At 55.4% G+C, this 15,982-nt stretch overlaps 1 protein-coding gene and 1 long non-coding RNA gene across 6 annotated transcripts; one reads left to right on the top strand and one right to left on the bottom strand.

Annotated features, from left to right (window-relative positions):
* Window positions 1-1,079: 1,079 nt before the first annotated feature.
* LOC308057133 lies at window positions 1,080-9,366 on the bottom strand. Of its 4 annotated transcripts, none has more exons than XR_013925148.1 (4): window positions 8,437-9,366; window positions 7,908-8,001; window positions 3,599-3,750; window positions 1,080-2,664 (listed from the first exon to the last, which is right to left on the bottom strand). It is a non-coding gene; the product is annotated as an uncharacterized lncRNA (long non-coding RNA). The 4 variants fall into 4 exon arrangements; XR_013925149.1 differs by having other exon boundaries at window positions 7,164-8,001; XR_013925150.1 differs by having other exon boundaries at window positions 8,150-9,366.
* A 79-nt stretch (window positions 9,367-9,445) lies between these two features.
* On the top strand, window positions 9,446-15,204 carry HAND2 (heart and neural crest derivatives expressed 2). 2 transcript variants are annotated; one of them, XM_080373235.1, is made up of 6 exons: window positions 9,446-10,036; window positions 11,056-12,252; window positions 12,851-12,929; window positions 13,505-13,641; window positions 14,692-14,817; window positions 14,951-15,204. In XM_080373235.1, the coding sequence occupies exons 1-2, from the start codon at window positions 9,482-9,484 to the stop codon at window positions 11,152-11,154; spliced, it is 654 nt and encodes a 217-aa protein (XP_080229361.1). In that variant the 5' UTR covers window positions 9,446-9,481; the 3' UTR covers window positions 11,155-12,252; window positions 12,851-12,929; window positions 13,505-13,641; window positions 14,692-14,817; window positions 14,951-15,204. The 2 variants fall into 2 exon arrangements, with proteins under 2 accessions (XP_080229361.1, XP_080229360.1); XM_080373234.1 differs by having other exon boundaries at window positions 12,851-13,641.
* Window positions 15,205-15,982: the final 778 nt, after the last annotated feature.

Consider the following 15,982-nt stretch of genomic DNA (forward strand, 5'->3'; position numbering starts at 1 on the left):
TAGATGCTCTGAAACATTAATAGTCTTGGAGTAACTGGCAAGAAAATAACCCAATGTGCTCATTATGAGGTGGATGGTGGAGCTTTACTTCTGACTGAAAGTTCTGTATATCGGTAAACTATGACAGGGAAGTGGCCGTGGCACCATAAATAATAGAAGTGTGTCACTGCAGTGGTCAGATGTGAACTCCTGTGCCAGCACTGCTCCCATGGAAGTCACAGGGAGTTCCATTGCTGAATTGGGGGGGACAGAGCTGGGTCTCCCCGACTCGGGGGGGGGGGGGGGGGGGGGGGGTTGGGTGGAGAAGGAAGCTGAAAGGGGGGGGTACTGGGTATTCTTTTCTATGTAGGTGTCTTTAGTTGTACCTGCAAAATAGTTGAGTCGTAAAACCGTTGAATCCTTGTGTTTTGCTGCTAGAGAGAATCCATAAAAAGAGATTTATTGTCATATTTCCCTTTTGTGTTGTACCGTTCCCCTCCACCATAAAATATTCTCGTCGGTTTATAGCAAAGCAAATATAGCAGCTTAGTTCATAAACGCCAGAGTTTCCCTCTGTTACACCCCTGCTTTGGAACATAATTGAATTAACTCCTGTTGTTGTTGATACTAGCGGGCGGATCGCTGCCCCGAGCAGCAGTAGCGGGGCTTATCGGGACGCGGCGTGTGCAGGGGGGTCATTCCGCAGGGACCGCGACGGACCCGCACCCGCCCGGCAGCCTGTCGGAACCCGTCCAAGCAGTTTTAACTTTTATTCTTCCTGCCGAAGATTTAAAGCGGCTTTGTACAACAGTCAAACAAGAATAAGCAGCTGTGGAAAATATAACAAATCATAGGAGCGGTTTAACAGAGAGGGGGGAGCGAAGCCCGCAAAGCCAACGGGCGGCCGGGCGCGCCCTGCGCGGGGCCGGGCGGGACGCCCGCCTGATCCCGGGGACCCGGGGGGGACCCGGGGGGGGCTGGAGGAAATCTGTCGTGCTGGGAAGCTCGTGGCCTCAGAGCAGCGTTGCGAAAACCTGGGGCAGCGTTTGGGCGGGGAGAGTCTGCTTGTACTTCGGTTTTTTCTCTTGGCCCGAAGATTCCTTCGCCCGGTGGCTCCGCCGTGCCCCCGGACCGGCCCCGGGAGAGGTGTCCGCGGGGCCGTGCGGGCGGGGGCGGGGGCAGCAGGGCGAGCTGGCCCGGGGGGCAGGTAGCCGCCAGCCAGGCCGTAATTACAAAGCAAACAAGGGTGAAATACTGGATCGGCCTCGCCCGTGACAAGATCTGCGCTTTTTGCCGCCAATTTGTTTGTGGAGCTCTATTTAAAGGCGCTTGATTGAGGAAACGTTGAAAATAGCAGTTAGGGTTTCCCTAATGAGACCTCTAGAGGAAAGCAGCGGCATTCAGGGGGCTCCGGGAGGAGGAGGGGAAGCGCTTAACCCTTTCCAAGCCGCCCCCAGCCCGGCGGGGTGCCTCCCGGGTGCGGGGCCGCCCTCCCCCGGGAGGCGCGGTGGGCAGCGGGGGCCACCTCCTCCCCCTCGGCCTTCGGCATTTCGACCCCCGGCCGGCGGCAGGGGTGGCGGCGGGCCCCGTCGGGGGCAGTGCCGGAGCAGGGCTGAGCATCCCCGGCCTCTCCCGGCGGGGGCGGCCGATGCCCCCGGGCGTGCGCTCCGACGGGATCGCGGCGTCGGGGCCCTGCCGCCCACCGCCCCTTGATTTACCGGATCGGATCGTTGGGTGGCTACGGGCTAATGCTTCAGCCCAGCGGCTCAAGGGGGGGCTGGAAAAAAAGAAAAAAGGGAGCGGGGGGAGCTCAGAAATGCTGGAAAGACCGGGAATGTAGAGAACAAGTAACAAGATGTGTCACATCAGCACGCCCTGCGCTGGGGCCTTCTGACACCCTCTGCCATGTATCCACCGCTCCGTCCCCCGTGCTGTGTCAGCCTGGCCCGGCACTCATTCTCTCAACCCCCCACGTGCTTACGTGCTCAATTAGCGCCTGTCTGAATCCCGTATTAAATACAAATGAGATCTTTGGTAAAACACATGTTGATAATATTTTGAAAGGTGCTAATGCCTGTAAGGGAGAATAGATCGCAGTCCTCTTCCAGGTTTCTTCCTCGGAGCGCTAATACTTGTACGCTAATGAAATTACACCACCACCACCACCACCTCTCGATTTTATAAATCAACTCGAGTTCCGAAAAACGGGGCTCGCTTTCGCCACGAGCTGCCCGCAGCCCGCGGGGCTCCGGGCTCCCCCCCGGCACGGCTGCTGGCCCCGCTCGCCGACCACCGCTCCCGCCTCCGCGCCCGCCTCGCCGCCAGCCTCCCCCTTGAACCGTATGTGCCTGCCTATAAATATACATATACCTGGACGGAGATCAAAATAACCTTTTAGGGAATACCTAATAAAAAGGGAGCATTGTCTCTTCCTAGCGGGAAGAAAACATGAAAAGCAGAAAAACAAAGTGCTGACTTAGTAAAATATGTTCCGCACAGTGGTGTAAAATATGGTTTTGGTGTTTTCTTTTTTGTTGGTTTTTGGTTTGTTTTTTTGGTTGTGTGTGTTTGGGGGTTTTTTTGTCGCATTTACACCCAACGTTTTGGCCACGGCTCCGTCTCCCAGCAGGTCTGAGGAGATGTGTGACACTCAGGTCTCCGTTTTCCGGCTTTTCAGTTGCTTTCCTGAAAAGAAGAGAAAAGACGATTTTTTAATTATTATTTTAGTTTAGTTTTTGCCGGCTAAAGCGAAGCAAATAAACAGAAGGCAGAAGGCTTTACTAGAAATGTGCGGCCGGACTGTAATTTGTTCTTACAGATGATACAACCGATCCGTGGAAACGCGAAATGTTTATGTTATGCCATTTCTGTTTGTAATTATTTTTATTTTAATTTTATGTCATTTTTAACAGAAGCCAGACCGTTTCCCCCTCCGTGTTTTGTACACAATGCTCTCTTTCTCGATAAGATGTTCTTTCCTATCTTTTCGGGTTTTCTTTTAAAAATGTTTATAGTTCCCCACGAGCATTTCTCCAATATTTCTCTCTTGTATTTTAAGGACTTGTCCCTGTCTTGCTTTATTTGTTTGTGTGAAATTTAGTTTGAAAGGAGATCAGAGAGAGCAGGAGGGGTTTGTAATAAGAGAATGACCAAGTGACCTAAAGGCTGATTATATGTCATTAACTGGAGACTTGGTGTATCCAAATTACCAAAAAGACCTCACTCAGCCAGATCAATTACACCGAGATACGCATATAGGAATTGCGGTACAGGGCTGATGCTTCCAACAAGTGTGCAGCCGACATTTGCAGGAGTTGGCTGCTGGGTTTTAAGAGGAGCCCATGGGCTTCAGCCGGTCCCGGGCAAGCAGGAGCGGGGTGCCGTGCAGCAGGTAGACGGCGCGGGGGGCACCGGCAGGACGACACCCACATTTCGGAGCGTGCAGTTAGGGTGAAATTGCAGTTAATCGTCACTGCTCCGGTGGGATGGTGGGATTTTTATTTTTTTTTTTTGGAGCCATGCGAGGTTACCTTTGATCTATGAATGCTGCTTAAACCCCAGCCTTGTTAAATGGAGACTTTCCATGAAGAATGGCAATAGAACTGTTGATTTTTCTTACCCTAAACCCAAAACGATGCCAGCCTAACCTCTGCTTCCTCCAACGCCTGAACTTCAGATGCTGGAGGACAAAGTATTCATTAAAGAAGACGATTATATTCGTGAGTTATTTCATTAGCGCCGAGCTCAAGAGCGGCTTAAGATGCTCTTCCCCTGGAATGCAAACAACATTATGTGAAAAAAATGTTTGCTCATCTGTATACATGCATGAGCGTGTTTACACATGTCTATGTATAGGGATACATATATGACAAACCCAATAAAAAGAGACACATCGCGCGTTCACTGCAGAATTTTATAAGGTCTTTATTATTGTTCTTCTGACAAAGAAGGGGTCTTGGATGGACTTCGTTGTGGGTTTGTTGGGGTTTCTTTCTTTCTGTGACTCCTGTCTAGGGTCTAAACACAACTCTGGATCCTCGATCACAAATATAAGCAATCCTCGAATAATTGCTTACACATGCAGTGTTAAAACGCGTAGGGTCCCGTGCTTACCGACGTACAAAATGGTCAGTGTCTTGGGGTTTTCTCGTCCCTGCTTTTATATATATATATATATACACACACAACGGCTGCGAGATTATCATGCCTGAAATATGTAGGTGTTCATTACCGACAATAGTAACGTAAACCAGGGTTCCTCCACCTCCAATGGCAGCAATTAATGCGGGCCTGCTGGGCCCGATTCTGCCCTCTGCCCTGGACGCTGGAATCCAGGTTCTGCGAGCGCAAGGGAGGGTGTAAGTAGGCCTATTAGGCACAAGTCCTTTTCATTAACCCGCACTGACAGGTTGACCTGCAAATGATATTTCTCCGGTGTCGCTTTACAAAAATCCATTTTCTGGCGGGTTTATGTTCTTTCACGAACTCCTAAGCGACGGCCCAGTGATAGGACGCGGCGCATCCCTGGGACACAGGCTGCTCGGCGTCCCCAGGTCCATCCAAGAACGATACCCCTTTCCGATACGTTTGGTGCTGGGTCAATGACATCATGCACTCTATAAATTCAAACGCTTCTCGACTTCTCACGCCGTGCACCGGGTGGCTGAGCGCTGTGGTGGGCGGCCGGGCAGGAGGAGGAAGGAGAGGCACCCCGCAGTCGCTGCCCCCGGCCGCGCACCCCCGGGAGCTCAGGGGCTGCCGGCGAGGAAAGCCGTCGGGGTGACCGCCCCGCCGGGGCTGCGCTTCACACGCACACGGGGTGCCCTTCAGGTGCTTTTGCCAGTGTGGTTGTTTCTTTGCTTTAATGAAAACCCCGGAGGGAAGGGGGGACCCGGCGCTGCTGCACGGAGCGGGCCGTGGCGCTGAGCTCAGTACCGGGCACCGCAGAGCCCGGATCTGCCGCTCCCTCCGCTGCCCCCAAAATCGCTCCGGGAGTATCGGACGCTCTTCGGGGGAAAAAAAAAAAAAAAAAAAAAAAAAAAAAAAAAAAAAAAAAAGTGCAGCGAAGGGGCAAACGAATGAGCGAGTCTCATGCCCCTGGCCTGCTCATTAAAAGGCCCGGTCGGGTGTGCCTGCAGCTCTCCCAGCCAGCCAGCCCGAGAGTCCCCAGCAGATGTGGCTTTCCGACCACCCAGCGTCGGCACCTCTTCCCCGCTTCCATACGGTTTCGACCGATTCGGAAAAATTAGCTTAATTTGCAATTTAGCTTAATTCACACAAGCCCTGGCTGGGGAGGGGGGCGGGAGCACAGCTCTATTGTTTTGTTATCCCCAATCCCACCCTACCCTTGGCCCGGAGGAGAGAAGTGGCCTGGCGATAAGCGGCCCGGCGGCGGCTGAGCGGCGGGGCAGGGCAGCGGGTGGCCCCGGTGGCGCGGCCGGAGCTGGCTCCGCGTGGCGGGCTCCTGCCCGCCGCCCCCCGGCGCCGCCCCGCTCCGGGGACTCCTGCCGCCCGCTCCCCGGGCGCCGCGGGGCACCCGCCGGGACAAGGGCAGCCCCCTCCTCCCTCTCAGCGCCGCGGAGGGCTGTCGTGCTGGAGAGGCGACAACTGCGGGGCGAAAGCAACGATACGGCCCCACGCATCCGACAAAATAAATTAAAATTTAAAAAAATAATAATAAAAAAAAAAAAAGAAAAGAAAAAGGCTGGGAGAGAGGAAAAGGGAAAACCTCGGTACAATCGCCACCAAAATTTCCTAAGTACAGCGAGCTAGAAAAATCCTGTCTGGCAGCAGAGCCCAGATGAATCGTCGCCTAACATGCAACCATTTTGGCAAGGAAATAACTGACATAAGGCTAGAGCTTTTTTCTTTTTTTCTTTTTCTTAAGCAAATTGTTTGTGCGGGGGGGGGGGGGGGGGGATCTAATCAAATCAATAAATTGAAGATCGGCAAAACGCTGGCGCTTTTTAGCCCAGTCTTGGGAAAGGTAGTTTGGGCTGCAGAGGTTTCCAAAGCGTTGATCAAACAGAAAAGGCTATAACCCCTGATCGGGCGGTCTGAGCAGTTAAAAGCTGAGGGAGGACACAAGAGCTGCATTTGTTCTAAAACTCGCTTTATAAAACGCACATACAACTGCTGGGGGATAGAATGAAAAAAAAAAACCAAACATATATATTTTATATAAAAGATCCTGCCGGGTGCTTTATCTAGAGACCCTCTTTCTCCAAAGCTAATTAAGCAATAATGATGCTAGCTTTAGAGACTGGTGTTCTGATCGATATCTCCTGTATCTTTTATTACTTTTTCTATGCCTCATGTTTTCCGTTTCCTTCATCATTGGAGATGTTATCGGAGTGACCATAGCGGCTTGCCACAGAGGCTGTCACAGTTGCAGTCCAGCCTGCAGTATATTGGAAAGCTCCTACACAAATAAGGAGAGCGCAAAGAAACACAACCCAGTTTGCAAGCCAATATACCTTCCCGGCCCTGACAATGCCCTCTTCTTCTTCGCATCAAGAAAAACATCGCAGCAGAATAAAACTGGAGAACCGCTGCAGAAACTGGGTGGATTTGCAGCCTGCGCCCTGCAGACATCGCACTCCGAGCGGCAGGGGCGCGCTGCCTGGCCACCCCAGGGCTCTGCCTGCAGCGTATGCCCATGGCCTCCCTTAAATTTAAAAATCCTCACCGGAGAAGCGTTATTTCCTTAGGGAAATACAATATATACATGTGTGCGTGTGCATCTATATGTACAGATATCCACCAGTCATCTGAGTTATACGCTTGTATGTGTACATCTAGGATGAGTGTGTATATACATCAGTTCTACATCTGGACTAGTTTTTCACTTCGGTACTCAGTTTACACCCAGACGCACAGGCATATGTGTATATACTTATATCAGCGTACGTCTGCGTTTCTCTTCCCCGTGCACGTCCCCTCGCCGGGTGCAGCTCTGCACTCCCGCCCTGCCGGAACGCGGGGCCGGCGCCCAGCCTCGCCTGCGGCACCTCCCCGCCGGAGCCCGCCAGCTCCCCGGTACCACGTCGGGCTGCTCCTCGGCGGGCGGCCTCACCCGCGGGCTGCCACCTCCCCGCAGAGCTTTCCCCGCTGAGAGCCCGCAGACCCACCCGCAAAGCCCCCCCTCCCCCCTGGCCCCAGCAAGCCCCCACGCCCGGTGGCACCTCCGAGGGCGAGCCCGTCGACAGCCCTTCTCCGCACCGGGACCGCTCGGGCTCAGGTCGTCTCCTCTCCCCAGGCGTTGAGTTGGTTCCCCACAGAGAAGCTTTTTCTCCTTCTCCCATCCCCCCCCCCCCTCCACCCCCCGCCCCAGAGCTTCCCCCCAAGGCATCCCCACCGCATTTGCAGCGGGGCCGGAGAGCGCGCTGAGCTGCTCCAGAAACTGGACTTGCAGTTCTTGCTGCCTCCTTTCACAGACTCCTCCATCTCTATCTTTCTCTTTCTTTAATTTATGACCTCTCAGCTCCTGTTGACACAGTTTTCCACACTGCCTATATTGTAGGATTGCATTGTAATATACGCCGAATCAGCCTAGCCGTCAGCCAACACACAGAAGGGTGGGTATTTGATATTTCGCAGCTATTTAGTAACGCTTGGTTCCGTTTGAAGATGACAACAATTTGCCTCGCCTCCAAGTTATCCATGAATTACAGCCTGAGATCCATTTTCCTTTTGTAGTGTTTTCAAGCTTACCAAAGCAAAACACCTCAATAGCTACGGGAGATTTCCTCCTGGCCTGGCCGTTAAACAAGCATTTAACTATTCCCTTTCGATAACTAAACCTGCTTTCCGCAGATGCTGGTCTTTTTTATTGCAGAAGCAGGAATGCGGCGAAATATTTATACATTTGTTAGTAAAAGCTAGAAAATTAGCTCTGAACATGCTGTAAAAAATATTCGGTTACTTACCCGATCAGGCCAATTAAACAAGCATGAAACTGATTTCAGGAGCATAAGTCATTCGGGTGCACCCTGGTCGAGATGCGTAGGCGCCGGCAGCAAGCTGAAAAAGAATCAGTTAAAGCCGGGTTTACCGTTAGTGTCTCAGAGCAATTCTTTCTGGAAGAAAATACCGTCCCCGGCCAACCCCCTGAGCTCTCCGCTCCCTCGGTAAGCCAGAAGCCGCGAAGCCGGAGCCAGCCTTCGCTAACTTGGGTCGCCAGCCGGGTGACAGACGAGGAGGCAGAGGGACTTCGGCTCCCTCCTCACGGGAACCACTGATCTCTTTGTGTATATGAACCAGCAATAAACGTATAAGCCGGCGCGTTGCTGGGGCAATGCCCGTCAAGGCCGGGCCATCGAAAAAGTGCCTCTGAAGATGGTTTTGTGTGTTCCTCTACCGGACCGGCACAAAGCACTCGGTAAAGGCGACCTGGGAGCCTATCAAGCTCTCACACAGATTTTTTTTGCCAAGAAGTTCCTCGGATCCATACTATACCTGGTTTGAGATTATCCGATTTTTTTTATTTTGTCGGTTTTTTGCTTGTTGTTGTTTTGGTTTGGGTTTGGGGGGGCGGATTGGGTTTTGGAATATTTTTTTTTTTTGATGCAGATTTTACAGTAAGGCATCTGCTAAACACTTGCATTAACCTCTGCCTCCATGATAATTTTCCCCCCCTTGTTTTAATTACATTATGGATGCGGAGGGGCAGCCAATCCTAAAAGAGGAGCTCGGCAATTAGCAGAGCGAACATCAAAAAGTTTTATTGCGGAGGGCGGCGGGCCCCGCCCCCGCCGCCAGCCATTGGCGGCCGCCGCTTCTGACGACATATATTAACCCGAGCGGCCCTAAACATGTAGCTGTACATGGAGATCGTGCCGGGGAGCCCTGCCAGTGCCCCGCGCCGCGCCGAGCCCCGCCGCCGCCGCCCGCCGCCGCGCCCGGCCGAGCGGCGCGGATGCCCCAGAGGAGCGCCGGGGCGCTGACCCCCGCGGCGCGGCGGGCAGGGATGCCCGCGCCCGCCCGGCGCTGACGGCCCGGCCGCCGCCGCGCAGGGCAGAGGGGAGCGCCGCCCGCCCGCCCGCCCCGAGCCGGGGGCGCATGGAGGGGGGCCGCGTGTAAGTACCACCCGGCCGGGCCGCGGCGAACTTGGCGAGAACGGAGGGAAGCAAGAGGCGAGGAAGATCCCGGGCTGGGAAGCCAAGCCATTTTGTTTTGGTCGACTTCTCTCCATAGCTTTTTTTTTTTTTTTCCTGTGCGCGCTTCCTCGAAGACCCGGCCCCGGGCGAGGAGGAGGAGGAGGAGGTGGAGGCACAACGCATGAGCGGCGGCGGCGGCGCCTGGGGAGGGGGGATCGCTTGGGCACCCGCGGGGACTCTTCAGCAGCGCCCTATGGAGAGGCAGCGGGCGGCGGGGCAGTGCTGAGGGGTGAGCGGCGGGGAGCATCTCCCGCCGGTGCGGCGGGGGGTGGGGGGCGGGTGGGGAGGGGAAATCTTTGTTTTGGGGCCCGGGGGGGCGGGGTGGGGTGCGCTAGGGAGCGGGGATGAGTCTAGTGGGCGGCTTCCCCCACCACCCGGTGGTGCACCATGAGGGCTACCCTTTCGCCGCCGCTGCCGCCGCCGCCGCCGCCGCCGCCACCCGCTGCGGCCACGAGGAGAACCCCTACTTCCACGGCTGGCTCATCAGCAGCCACCCGGAGATGTCCCCCCCCGACTACAGTATGGCTCTGTCCTACAGCCCCGAGTACGCCAACGGGGCGCCGGGCATGGACCACTCCCATTACGGGGGGGTGCCTCCCGGGAACGGCCCGCCCGGGCTCGGGGGGCCCCGGCCGGTGAAGCGCAGGGGCACGGCGAACCGCAAGGAGCGGCGCAGGACTCAGAGCATCAACAGCGCCTTCGCGGAGCTGCGGGAGTGCATCCCCAACGTGCCCGCCGACACCAAGCTCTCCAAGATCAAAACCCTCCGCCTGGCCACCAGCTACATCGCCTACCTCATGGACCTGCTGGCGAAGGACGACCAGAACGGGGAGGCGGAGGCCTTCAAGGCAGAGATCAAGAAGACAGACGTGAAGGAGGAGAAGAGGAAGAAAGAGCTGGTCAGTGCTGCGGGACGGGACGGGACGGCACGGGGCGGGAGGGCCGCAGAGGGAAGGCTGCTCAGCCGCCCGCCGGCGTCCCATCACCACACTCGGCCGTGTCGGGTCGCCGGGTGATGTCCTTGGGGGACACCTCCGTCCCACCCACCCCTGGGCCACACGTGGGGGCCGAAAGCGGGACAGGGCACAGCCCCGGGCGGCCGCCGGCTCTCGTAGGGCGCCCGGATCCGGCCCGGCGGCTGCGATCGGCCGCGGGGGAACAGCGGTCACGTTAGGGCCCGCCGGGGGGTCCGTTCCCGGGCTAAGGCTTGTCCCGGATCCCAAACCGCGATCCCGCCGGAGGCAAGCCTGCGCTCTCCTTAGCAGAAGGCTGCAGGCGCGATTACCTGCTGAGCCCAGTCCGGGTTTAAACCCTCGGCAAGCAGCAGGCTGCCGGCGCGGCGCTTTCCTGCCCCCTGCACTCTGCACTTGAACCTTGCGGACTTCCAGCGGGAGAAGCGGCTCCGGCGGGGCAGCGCAAGCCCGGTTCCATGTAGGCCCCACGGCGCGCTCGGGCGACGTTCCCGCAGAGCTCGGTGGCCGCAGGCCTGATGGCTCGCCCCGGGCGGTGCCGGTGCCCGTGTACCCCCCGAGGCCGGGAGGGGATGGCTTAGCGCGGACCTTACCGTAGTGCCCAGCTCCCCGCAGACGGCTGGCGCCGCGCCCCCCGCTCCCCGGGCCTCCGCGCCCCAGGCTCCGGGCTCCGGCCGCGGCGGGGCCGGCGCGGAGCGGGGCTGGGCCTCCGCCGGCAGCCGCGCACAACGCGGGGCCGCTCCCACGGGTGGTGGGACGCCGCGGCGGCCGCCCCGCTTTGACCCCTGCAGCCCGCAGGCCTCGGCGACGGCCCGGGTCTCCTCGTAGTTTTCCCTTTCGGGGCAGGGCAGAGGCGACCTAGGAAGGGAGGAATACCTCTAACCTTTTTTTCTCCTCCCCCCCTTTCTGTTTCTCTCTCTCTCCCCCCTCGCATCCTGTCTCCCCAGAATGAAATCTTGAAAAGCACAGTTAGCAGCAACGATAAGAAAACCAAAGGGAGGACTGGCTGGCCGCAGCATGTCTGGGCTTTGGAGCTCAAGCAGTGAGCACGGCAGGACTGGAGGAGCCGTCCTCTTAGTCTCGGTAGTGAGCTCTCTCTCCTCTGAGGACTCTTTGTATTTGGAATCGTCCAGTTTATTTATGTGCAATTTCTCCCCCAACCCCCCCCAAATGTGGATATTTGAAGGAGAGGGAAAAAGCATTCCATATATGAAGAGGAAACTCCAGCTTGGTAAGGGGTAATGTCTCTAATAGTTTTCGTGAATGTTATTTGCTCTGTATAAAACACACGAGGAAAACAGAACCATAGAAAAGGATTTAAAAAAATAATAATAATCCCTCCCTGGCATTAGTGTGTATGTGAAGTGTATCTTTAATACTTGGCCTTTTGGATATAAATATTCATGGGATTATAAAGTTATATTTCAACAGAAGCAGTTGCACCAATGTTTCGGTTGACTCGGTATTTAGTGTTGTAATTTTGTTGTGGTCGTTCAGTATTTGAAGATGTTTTCAACAGTTATTGGTTATGTGCACTTCCGTCCGTAAGGGAAAAAGTGGAATCTAATTAATATTGAAGGTGTAAACGTTGTAAGTACTCAATAAACCACTGTGTGTGTTTTTTACAAAACAAAAAAAAAAAAAGAAAAAAAGAAAATCCAAATCTTTTTATGTTTTATACCTCAAAATGTTTTGAATAACAGCGTTGTTTATGGCTTTTTTTCATAATATTTAAAATATTCGGAAGTAAACTAAATTATAAAGATGGCTCCTAAGTTTATTTTTAAACAAGTGACTGAGTGAAAGGAGGGGTCGAGGGAAGGATCTCGCCAGCCCCGTGAGTGTTGAACAGAAACCGGCAGTTCAGCTGAATAGGAATTCCTTGTGGTGGTGTTCTCCATGCAGGAGACCTACTGCTAACGGGAAGCGGACAAGGGTGCAAACCCTGGCGGATCAGGACTCGCAGAGATGCGCGGTTTTCTTGCCGCCGGAGCGCGGGCGGCGGCGGTGCCAGGCGCCGGCGGGAGCCGAGCCCGGAGCGGGGCCGGGCGGCGGGGGCGGCCCCGTGGGGGCGGCGGCCCCGGAGGGATGCCGGGGGCAGGCGAGGGAGCCGGAGGGCTCTGCTCGGAGTGATTGTGTAGCAGGTAATTTTACGTCAAGGAAGAAAGAGCAAACAAGGCAAAGGATTTGCGGGGGCTCGGGGTGGGGGGGTGGGGGGAATACATAAGATTTACAATGAGCTACGGTGAACTTAATATTAACTTCGTGGTTCCCAAAACTCTCCCGGGTTGCATGCTTCCAGTCTGCCACAGCAAGCATTATTTTTAAAAAACTTTTTTTTTTTTTTCTGACTGCAAACTGCAGCAGTCTGCGCTCCCCTCTTTTTAGTACGTTCATCTGCTTCCCCAGATTGATCTCTCCTCCCTTAGACCCGCGCAGTTACCTCTCGCCCCGTCCGCTGACGCTACCACCAGGTCCCGCTGCCAGGCCGGTGGCTTTTCTGCTCGCCCATTTCGGGACGAGCTGCACCATTCAGCGCTGGGAAATGCCTGGCATCCCTCTGTACCGTAGACAGCAAGGAGAAAAATTAAGGCATTTTACGTAAGGAAATTTCTCTAGGTATATCGGGCGATTCCCGCTTAAGCGCAAGGTTTTCCACCTTCTCCATGATAAAATTCGGGTTCGTTTTTTAAACCCTTCCTTAAATCACCTCAACTTAAACCAAGCTGGCTCTCTCTCCAGGTCCAGGGCTGCATACCTGCCGGCTTTCCCCTGCCGCCGCGCCTCAGGAAGTGGCTCCCGACGAGACCCGGCACTGAGCGTAGGTAGATGTGCAATTGCCCATAAAAAGATAAGGGAGCCCCTGCGCCGTTTCGCTGCCCCTGCTGACAGTGGGGAGGTTGCGGGGTTACAACAACCAGACAAAAGTGATGTGCCCTCCCTCCCGTCGGGTCAGGCAGCCCGGCTCTGCGCTCCGGCGTGGGTCTGTGTTTACAGACACTTGCCTTTGTTTATAACACTTGGAGAGAAGAATCTCCCGCCTTGTTTGCTTTTCCTTGCCTGTTAGTTGCCCAGCTGATAAACTGGAGCATCTCCTCTCCTGCCCGCTAGCCCCACTCCTCCCTTTTTTTTTTTAATTACTGCACGAAGAAAAAAAAAAAAAAAAAAAAAGGGGGGGGGGAGCGGGGGGCAAGGGATGGCTGCGAGGGCTGCAGAACGGTACGTCCCGGGCAGCTTCACTGTAGATACTACATCTTCCCTTGACCGAGTCGCTGGGCTGCAGCTCGCCCGGGGGATGCGCGGCAGGGCCCGGGGGCAGCAGTCGGCCCTGCTGCCTGGAGAATCGCCTCTCCGGTATTTCTCCATCAATAATTATCCATTTTTGAAATTTCTCAGAACCGGGAGCTCCTCTGGATCCGCTCAGGACGATGTCTTTTAATTGCTCACTAATGAGGATGTTGCCATTTTCTCAGGAGCAGTCATTCCCGCAGCTAAATCACGAGAGCCCTAGACAGGCCGGAGCCGACAAAAATGTAGGTTTTGACGTTAAAAGCTAAATGGGGAAGCAGAAGGTAAATTGATGGTAGATGGGGATATTAGTGCCCTGGCCCTAGCTCTCCGCCAGCGGAACCCAGGCCTGATAACGGCGGAGCGCTGCGCCCGCACTCGGGGGCATCGCCGCCCCGGTGGCCTGGCCAGTAACTCCTCGGGACCAAAGCATTTTTTGGGAGCTTTTTTTCAGAGGTGAAAGGCACATAGGAGGAGGGATGGCAGCCTTTCCCCCCCCCCCCCCACCTCACCCCCCCACCCCCCCCGCATCATTTCTCTGCGCTGTGAGGGTGCGGGGAAAGAAAGGGAGGAGGGCAGGGGGCCGGAGGAGCGCAGCCGGGTGGGTGAAGCCCTGTCCCCGCAGGCGGGCTCACGGCCCCAGTTTACTCGTATTTTAGCCGGTCGCCTCGTTTCATGGCTGGGGGAATAAGGCTTTCTGCTCTGCAGTAAATATTATTATTATTATTATTATTATTATTATTATTATTATTATTATTATTTTCCCTCCCTTTGAAGAGAAATGGTAATGAAACCCGCCCGGTGGTGTCCCTGCCCTCCCAGGGGAAGCGCCCTCTCGGCTCACCGGGGTGCGGGCCGGGCTGCACGCCCGAAACGCCGCGGCCGCCCCCCGTCGGGAATCGAGGACCTCCCGGGCGGCGGCGTGTTCCCGGCGCCCCGAGGGCGCCCGATGCAGACAGATAGCACCGGGGGCTTTTGAGGAGCTCGTCGGGGTTTTGGCGTGCGGGGAGGCAGGGAGGTGCCAGGCCGGACCCTGGCGGTGCTGGTTTGGGGGGGCTCTCTGCAACGTGCGGGCCCCCCAGCCCTGCCCCTGCGTTCGCCGTTCTTTTACGTGCCCTCGTTGCTATCGGACGTGCATAGCATTCCTGCATGAAAGGCAGATAAACTGTAGTGGGACTTTTCGTCTTCGTTTTGCTTTTTGTTGTGGGTTTTATTTCACCCCCTCGTTCCCAGGAGTTCTTCTCTGCGTCAAAATATTATTGCAAATTAGTGCTAATTTGCTATCGTTGTCAAAGAGGTGTAACGGGGCCTCTCCGGCCAAGCCGCAGACACCCCTCGAACAAGCGCTGAGACATCCGCGGGCAACTGTGAGGATATAAACACGGCCAGGGGATGCCATGGAGACAACGTGAGCTTGAAAGGTGGGCGGGAAGGTGGGGGCGGGTTGGGGGGGTGGGGGAGAGAAGGTTAATAATAAAACTTCTAAGCAAAATATCCTCCTTTTGCGCTTGGAAACCTAACCTTAATCCTCCTTTTTCACACGTGCTCGCCCAGCGACTCGCAAATACACCCAGAAGAAACCTCCAAGTAGCGATGGGAAGGAAACGCATTCCGCACGCCTGCAGACATAATCCCCTCTGCTGTAACGAGGGGCTTATCAATGTTTTATATATTTTTAATTTGGGATTTATGAAATATGTGCCTTTGCAAACGAGCTCCGAGCTTTTCTACTTCTAATTGGCCAATTACTGTTCGGCTGTTTCAGCTCGTCCCGTACAATGGAGATTAAAGCAGAGTTGTTATCTGAATTATATATTCACATAAATTTTAGCAAAGCCGGGTGATGCGCGGGGCCAGCGCCTCTCTGGGGATCCCTGTGCCTCCTTCTCCCCCTTCCAAACTAGCGTGGTGTGTGTCTCCCTCTTCCCCATCTCCTCTCCCCCTCCCCCGCCATTTTCCTCTAGAAATGTCGCTGCTTTGATGACCCGATTGTAGAGCATTGATTACAAATTTATTCTCAGACACTATATAAGTCTTTATATCTGCTATTAGAGACATCTGGGAATGATTAGAGCCCTCCCTCCCCCGGCTCTGCTCCCTCTATCTTGCAGCGAGGAGCTAGAGACATGTTGACGTCAGATCAGACGGCTAGGAGCCATCCTGCTCTCCACTTGGGTGTAATCACGGCGGCGCTTTCCAAGCTCCAGCCCCGGCCGCGGCCGCCAGCTGGGATGCGGGTGCAGCGGGACGCGGCGCTCCCGCCCCGGGGCTCTTCGGCACAGCTCGGGTTTGAGCCCCCGCCGGAGGCTCCGGCTCCTCTGGAGTTTGCCGCCGAGGTGGTTTGTTTATTTGTCTGTTTGGGACTTTGAGAAAGCTAAAGCGGTGCATTCCGCGGGCAGTGCCCCCCCGCCTCCCAGTCCCCGGCCCAGAACTTGCTTTATCTCAGCCCGGTTTCTCCCGGCGCAGTCGCTCCCAGCGCTGCTTTCCAAAATAAACACCGAGCCAGGCACATTTCCACCTTATGTCTTGGCAGGGAGAAATTAGCCAAGCAAAGTGCAACGCTTACGTGCGGGCAGTCGCCGGCGC

This window comes from Falco punctatus (genome assembly GCF_963210335.1).
Source record: "Falco punctatus genome assembly, chromosome: 1".
Taxonomy (NCBI): Eukaryota; Metazoa; Chordata; class Aves; order Falconiformes; family Falconidae; genus Falco; species Falco punctatus.

What these genes read in the sequence shown, in the direction of transcription:
- HAND2 (XM_080373234.1), top strand. Translation starts at nt 9,482, where the DNA reads ATGAGTCTAGTGGGCGGCTTCCCCCACCACCCGGTGGTGCACCATGAG. An exon ending in AGAAGAGGAAGAAAGAGCTG is followed by an intron (nt 10,037 to 11,055) that starts GTCAGTGCTGCG and finishes CTGTCTCCCCAG; the next exon opens with AATGAAATCTTGAAAAGCAC.